The sequence below is a fragment of the Dipteris shenzhenensis genome, chromosome 8 (assembly GCF_047967505.1).
Source record: "Dipteris shenzhenensis isolate YYH24624 ecotype China chromosome 8, Dip_SZ_1.0, whole genome shotgun sequence".
NCBI lineage: Eukaryota > Viridiplantae > Streptophyta > Polypodiopsida > Gleicheniales > Dipteridaceae > Dipteris > Dipteris shenzhenensis.
In genome coordinates, this window is record NC_141603.1 from 46,525,368 (window position 1) to 46,533,655 (window position 8,288).

Here is an 8,288-nt window from a genome sequence, read left to right on the forward strand (position 1 = left end):
CTTTCAGTCTTGTACACCGAAGTGAACTCCTCCGTGGAGGCACCAAAACGTGGATGGACAAAAGCCGTAGAGCCTAGACCGCCTTCACGGCCACCCTCATCCAAATTTAAAGCAAGTGAACAACACCATGAGAAGGTAAAAAACATTCATTCAATATTCTTGTCTCTGCACACCTCTATATACAACTCAAACTCTTGCCACATTTTCTCCAAAGGCCAAATGACCACAAAAAGAACCCAAAGGACTACACTGTTCAAGATAAGCTCTCCTACTGACTGAGATTAAGCTCAGAAAATACATAGAAGACCCATGAAACATAAAACTCCAGAAAATGACAACTTCAGAACTGCATAACTGCCATGAACACTTCCTAACAACTCATGGTATAAACAACCATGCTTATATCTCCCCTGACTAAATCTGTGAAGAACAATCCCGGCTCTCTTTGACTTCAAGTAGCATATGCTCAAACACCACCCTATGAGAGAACCCACACTGTGAACTATACAAGCATGTTATGTAATAGCACCTTGGACTCCTTGAAGCTCACTTCTCATCATTTACATGCTGCCCATAGCCTCGTCATCACAAGCAAGGCTTCTTCTATAATCAACAATGGACACCTGGTTTGCTATAGCCAGCCCAGCCTCAAGCTCCTATCGAGATGTTTGAAAACTGAAGGAGGAAAACACCCGACACAGCTTGCCATCACTAGAGCTCTTCACTGTTGAGATCCCTGCATCTGCACCCGTTGCCTTCATGAGATTATAGTTGCCACTCAGCTTCTTAGCTCATAGAGCACACATTACATCAATCAAGGCACTCTCGGCCTACTTTATAGCGACCCCATATCTAACCTCTCCTTCACAATTATAGATGATCATAGCCTCTCTACGGCTCACAGGGCCCCAACCCATATAGTAGCAACGCCAATGGTCAACTCCCAAGCTCCTAGCTCATAGTTGCCTAGCCCCTCTAATTCAAGAAGATCCTGCCTCGTGCAATCGATGATCTCTTCCAACAGGACCCACTACAGCCTGCCCTTCATCTCTACCTTCACAATGATAGATCCTCGCAGCCTCTCCTGCTCTAGCTCGCATCCTCTCGTCATCCAAGTTCCTCCAGGCCTTCATATTAACGATGCCCAAGCCAAGTCTCTGAGCTCCCAACAAGGACTAACCGTGCCTCAGCTTCTCCTCCTCTGTCGCCCAAGCCCAAGCCTCCAAATCTCTCTCCCAGCAGTGCTACGGCCTCTCAGTCGTCGAGCCTAGCACTCCATAGTTGACACGCCATAGCTATAACTACTTCCAAAAGCATCTGCCCTTCTACCCGGCTATAGAGTATAGCTGCACCAGCAAAATTCCTAGAGCTCCTTATACACAGTAGTGATGCCACATCCAGGAACCCGTCACCCTTCTACTTCACACCTAGGTTTAGCTTCCCGCTCAATTGCGAGCCTCACCTTCACGTGAGAATCTGAGCATCATGGTCTATTTCTTACACACAGAGCTCATGGAGTCTCTATTGCCCAAGATAGTCCTTGCTGCACAATCGCGTCCCACCAATCTCTCCCCACAGGCCCCAACGTTATTATCAAGCTACCTCAGCTTGTCGCCTCTCCTTCACACAATGATTACAAGCACTGCGACTACTCTCTTGCTCACAAAATTCATCGAGCTTATGGACCCTATTGCCCGTCACCTCCATGTGATGATACTACCTTGCAGCTTCTTTTGCCCACGGAGTGCACATATTATATCACCTCAGGACCTCCTGGCCTTCACAGAGTATGGACACCTTCTCATGATACCGAGAAACACAGTGCATGCTCCCTGTCGCTCCCAAGCCTCCATGCCTTATCGAAGCCATCGCCCTCCAAATTCAAGAACGCTCCCTCCTTCACAAGTGCTCCCTTCCCAAACATGATGACCCTACAGCTCCCGGTTCTCCTCTCCCCCTTCCACTCCTCTGAGAGATCCCCCCTTCATAGTTACGTGAGTCCTCCTTTCCTTCAGAAAATCCTCCACGTGATTGATCGGCCTCCAGAAAACTCCCCATTCCTTCCTACGTAGCCACCTTTGCATGAGCAGGATGCCTTCCCAATCAGTCCAGCCACTTCAGCATAATTTGCCACCTCATCATAGCATTTTCCCACTCTCCATTCCCTTCCCCCCAAAACTTAGTCCAAGGCAATTAATCTTCAAACCATAGAGTTAGTGCATACAAACTTCAGGCAAGTACTTAATGCTTAATTGCCACAGATGACCACACATGACAATGGAGACACATGACACAATACAACAATGAAAGACATATGTCATCCCGGAATCAACACACCGTCACATTGGATACCAAGTATTGTGGAGTGCCTGGTGCACCCAAGTGTACTCATCATTTCCCCAAAGTCCCCGTAGAAGTATCTACCATCTTAAGAAAATATCTACATAAGTGTAGAGTCTTTTATGAGAGTGTCGACAACTCAAAGCCATCACCCACTAGCTATGTACATAGCTATGTGCCTACTCATCAGCAGTGGAACAAGTAAAAAAACATATTTACAATTTTATCCACACACCGTTTAACTTTTTAATGCACATTGTCAGCCTCAAAGCCATATGAATCTGCCTTGCTTAATTCTGGAAAATGTAAACAGTTAGTACGGATCTCTTTTCTGGCAGCTTTAAATCTCAGTTTGCAAGTCAGCTTGTAGAGGAGTCTGACAGTGTTTGAAATGGTTGAGTACCAAAGAAACCTGGATGGTGCAGGTAGGGTGTTCTTACCTGTCACTCCTTAAGTTTCTCATACGCACTGCTTACATCTCAAGCTCATTGCTCTAGCCTCTCTCTGAAGCTCATGGTAGAGCCTACAGGGACAAGTTGTGGAGTTAAGGTCTGGACTCGGTATAATTTATGCTTGACGATTTTATGCATTGTCTAAGGTTACATTATTGAAGTTTTGCATATTTTGCATAATTTTGATACCATATATGTAGGGCCTATTTCCCAAATCCTTAGGACCATAATGTTTGAAATGTGTCAATCTTTCAAAATGTTCTGGTGACTACGTACCCACAAGGAATCTGGTAGTCTAGCTGGTCAACCATGTGAGTATGCTTGTTTGTCATGTGACTATATATCTGGTTTACCTTACATATGCTGCTTCGAAGATTTGTGAGTTAGGCTCCCTTAGACCATACACTCTTAATGTCTATTAACAAGGAATTGTGATGCTGCATACACTTGAACTATAGCATATTGCACCTCATACATCACCAAGATCGACAAAGAAACTATGCAAGCCATCCAAGCTACTCTCTAGTATTGCTCTCATGGCTGACCTTTACAGTACAACTCAGTTTTTGGAAGCAAATGCTTCAAAAGTGCTCTTAACTTGTCCGTGGCATCTGATGCTCTCCAGGCTTCAGGCAATGTTACACTAGAGACTGTGAGCAAAATTGGTGCCACTGGTGTAACCTTCATTTCCAGGTGATATATCGCCTTAAATAAAAGTATGCATGTTGTGCGCACCTTCCTTTCTCAGTGTCTTACAAACTGTGTGTGTGCTCGATTTGTGGGTTTCTCCTCTTGTTTCAGTATGGGTGTTTCTCATTGCAAATTTGGGTTTTTTCCATTACATACTGCTACTGCAGCAGCTATTCAACCCAGAATAGCTATAGAGAGAGCAATTCTGGTAGCTTGATATAACTCAAATCTGGATTTGTTTTGTTCTTGATTTGCAGTGGAGCTTTGACACACTCTGTGAAGGCTCTGGATATCTCATTGAACATTGATACTGAGCTAGCTTTAGAGGTTGGAAGGCGTACCAACAGAGCTTGAACAGCTCCATGAAGGCTCTGGATATCTCATTGAACATCGACACTGAGCTAGTTTTAGGGGTTGGAAGGCATACCGACAGAGCTTGATTTTACTTCAAGGTCTTTAAACCTTGGGTTGTAAACTGCTTGTGTGTTTTTGATAAATTTATTTTGTGGTGTGCTCTTTAATAGTTGAAGTCATATTGAGATTTGTAGGTGCACAACCATAAGAACGTGCGGCAATGATGAAGAGGTACCAACTATAGGCCTGGTATTGGCAAACATCAAAATGATTGTCACGAGTTCATAAGGTAGCTTGAAGGACCCAATGAATCAAGAGGAGCCAAAAGTGACAAGGATATATGGAAAGAAGAAAAGAACTTGGCCATAGAAATAACTAAGGCAATGAATTAGAAAGAGCCCTTGGTAGAAAGAAGAGCTAGAATGTAGTCAAACAATGAATCAAAACATAGAAGAGACAAAATCTAGCCAAACATAGAACCAAAGAAGAAACAAACTAGATAGTGACAATGAAATACAAGGCATCCCATTAGAGTATAACAAAATCAATGGCACATGGGATAGATTTAGTGAGCTAAATGTGATGATTTCAAAATACCACAATTGTTGGAAATTGCTTCGCATTGAACCAATTTCTTTTACTTTTAAAGTCAACCAATGATTAAGAAACCAATGGCAAAAACATTGAGTGCTAGAATGGAATTGATCGAGATAGAGAGTTGCAATGATGAAGTGCTAGTGATTGATGTCAAGTTTAGGAACCACATGGTCAAGAAAGTTCTCATTAATAGAGGTCCTAGATTCAACATAATCTTAGAAGTCCAAAAATGGATCATGTTGGAGAACTTGAAACCATTACTTTTCTCATGATTTGTATGGTAGGACAAAGGTTGGTGATCCCAAAAGGTATGCTAGAAAATGTATGCATCAAGATAAATGGAGGTACTTGATAGTGACATTTGGTGTGGTCAAAATGGAGAGCAAGCAAGGATACCCCATGTTGTGTAGGCCATGGTTAAAAAAGAAAAAGTGGTGCAAAATCGGATAAATGATACATTCAAAATTGAGAATGAAGGCAAGGAAATGTAGATACAATGGCAAAGAGCAGAGTGTAAGCTAGAATGCATAGAATTAGAGGAAGCACATGCCATGGATTTAGAAGATATGCTACTCACAACGAATATTGTGCCAATAACCTAGTGAAGAGGACCCAAAAATGGGATTTCCAATGGGATTCATTGAGGATGAAGAAGGATAGAGTGAAATTCAAGAAGGTCCCACTCATCAAATCAATATGATCAACCAAGAATGAGCAACAATAGAAATGGCCAAACCATTAAGAGGAAAGCCATGAAAGAACTCAATGTAGGTTTCAAAGTAGGCTCATTAAAGTTAATATAAGATCAATGAAGGGCTACATGAAGAAATCATTGGGCAAGCCTCCAAACTCTTCTTGCACTTTAAAGATGTTTGTGTGTGGAAGTACATAGGAGTTAGTAGATAGACCATCACTTACTTTGATCCAACACCAAATCCCTCTGATCCCAGACTCAAAGCCAATGAGACATCAAAGCTGAACCCCAATTATGCAAAGTTGGTCAAGGCCAACACCAGACTTGATCAGCTACTAAGGGTAGGATTCCATTATATGGTGGACCAAAGATGTTTCTGTGTGGGAGTACTTGGGAATTAGTAGAACTAAAGGGTGTACCATTGACTTTGATTCAACACCAAATCCCTCTGTTCCTGGATTCAAAGCTAATGAGACAACAGAGGTACCAAATTAGCCCTAATTATGCAAAGTTGCTACGGCCAAAACCAAAATTGATCAATTATTACTAAGGATAGGATTTAGTTATGTGGTGGAACACAATGAATGGTTATTTTCTTATTGTCATAGTACCTTAGAAGAATGCAAAGATGAGGAGCAGTGAGGAGTTGCAAGCCCATGCCCTTAGTCGGAGGAGGGCTCTTTAGGAGCGCAAGCAAGCACTGCAGAGAGACCTTGCCTCCAAAGAGAGGCTTAGGGAGCAAGACCCAAGATCCCAGTGGCTTAGTGGTAGGTTTGAGAGTGCGTGCCTTGAGCTTCAAGATATGGACATTCGGCAAGCTGAGTTCTCTTATCACTCCTCCTGGGCCCGGTGGGTACAGCAGGAGGACATGATGACAAAGAAGCTCTTTCATACCACTGGGCCTCGATCGGCATGCACGTTGTTGCAATGTCTACGGGATCCGCAAGGGATCGTGCACACTGATCCGTAGGAGATTTTAGACTTGACCACAGGTTTTTATAGCCATCTCTTGTATGGATTAAATAAGAAGTTGAATGTTTAGAGTATCAAGTCCCTTTCTACTAGCCTTCATTGACAAAATCTTGATAAATTGGTGGAGCATGAGATGCATTTGTTCATGGATGGATACAAAGAGTACAACCAAATCACCTTGGCTGAGGGGGTGTATGGATTATAGGAAGTTAAATGAGCAGAGGATCAAGACCCTTTTCCAATACCCTTAATTGACAACATTCTAGATAAATTGGTGGGGCATTAGATGTAGCCTTGTCCTCATTTGAGTTGTTGTTGTGTCCCGAGAGGAGCATATCTAGGCCATCAAACCATTCTTTAATGATGGGAGATTGATTCAAATTTTCTTCATGCTACCATTTGATGAAGGGTCCTTTAGGAATTATTTTTATACTTCATTGAAGGGAGGTCATGTGATGATGAGGTCAAAGGTAGAAGACAAAGTAGAGGATGCAATCACAGGAGGAGACATGGTACAAAGAATCAACTTCTTTGGTGTGAATCATTTGATCCATGCTCCCCTTGCTAGACTAGCACACTTATATGGGTCTTAATGGTTCCAAATAGACTTGCACCTTGGAAACATCTTTCTTGATTTTACTTCAAATGGTGCCTGTCAAATCATTGATTAGGGAATGGAGCAAGATATCTTGGAGGATAATAGAAAGGATAATAGAGAATCGAAGCATTGATATTTTGAGACTAATGAGAATTGGGCAAAGTGGATACTTAAGTGCGAGTAAGGCCATGCCTAAAAACACTATCTTGCACCAAAGTTATAGGTGTTGTGATTTGAGGGAGATACAGTTCACAAGATGACATGTTTGCACTTGGTTGTACTATCAACAAAATGCTGCAATTGTTCTTTGATGCAGGTAAATAAAGAGCAATGTTTGCATCATACCATTTGCTTGTGATGTCCATTGTGTTTCATATTGGTGATTTGATGATGGTAGAAAAACCTATGGAGAGTAAAACACCTCAAGTTGTAATGAAATCTCATAGGTGTTTGGTTGTATTGGGGACCTGGCCATTGACCCATTGAAGAGATGAAACTCAATGTATTGAATCTTGGACACTAGAATAACCTATTTGCCAATAGTAAAAATTTAAATTATTTGGGATGCAAGAAAATTCTATACGTAAGTTAAAATAAAATTTTAAGTCTCGTTTTTTAGCCTCATTATGACACCTTGCCATGCATTATATCATGTAGCATCATCATGTTGCATCATATCATGTAGCATTGTACTCATGTCAAAGCTTGTCATATTGCATTCATTCTTATTCACCGTGTATTGGTAATGTTGCATTATGGTTGAGCATTTTAAAACTTATGCAGCAATTTAAATTTTAAACATATAGGTGTCAAAAGTTAAAATGTGAAATGTTATATGCTCCATGAATTGGTATTAAATTTGTCCATGTGCTCAAACTTATGCATGTAGAATACTTTGCCCATGTACTTCTCACATATGGCACATCCAATGACCACATATAAATGTGCCAACTTAAATTTGTCCATGTGCTCAAACTTATGTATGTAGAATACTTTGCCCATGTACTTCACATATGGCACATCCAATGACCACATATAAATGTGCCAACTTGCACTATATTTGCATAGCCTAACAACTGTTAGTAGGAGATGAGCCACCATGTGATGACATAACTAAAAGGGTGGGCAAGAGACCACGTACATGAGAGAAGGTTCAAGAAGAAGACGACTACAATCAGGGAATTCATTCATGCTATGAGTCACTCCAGAGGATTGCCACTGCACCTCCATAATGTATGCCAGGCACTATCCAATGTATATCTCAATAGGTGGATCCTATATGGCATACATTGGAAGGCCATCAAGAACATTCAAGGCCGATGAGGTTTTATCCATCTAATCATTAGAATTAGAGGAGGAGGATGACATAGAGCGAAGCCAAACAAGACAAAGGCATAGCTTCTAGCCAATAGAGAAGCATGGGAGAGGGAAGGTCATCAATTATTGATGTCTAGAGATCCAAGCTTAGGCACATGTCATATACATTGAAGTAAAGAGATCCAAAGTGAAATCTTGTTAACTTGCTACGCTTTTAGTGTTAATTAGCAGTGTATATCGCAAAGAGCTATACATTGATGTATATGATAAAAAG

General features: G+C 41.5%; 1 protein-coding gene across 1 annotated transcript in view; it reads left to right on the top strand.

The window, feature by feature from the left end:
• The window catches only part of QPT (quinolinate phoshoribosyltransferase), a 44,213-nt gene extending 40,186 nt beyond the window's left edge, over positions 1-4,027 (top strand). Inside the window, exons 9-10 of the mRNA XM_087377985.1 lie at positions 3,418-3,485; positions 3,740-4,027. Of these exons, the coding sequence (XP_087234111.1) occupies positions 3,418-3,485; positions 3,740-3,836 (165 nt within the window). The 3' untranslated portion in view covers positions 3,837-4,027. The remainder of the gene's footprint in view (positions 1-3,417; positions 3,486-3,739) is intronic.
• The last annotated feature ends 4,261 nt before the right edge of the window (positions 4,028-8,288 follow it).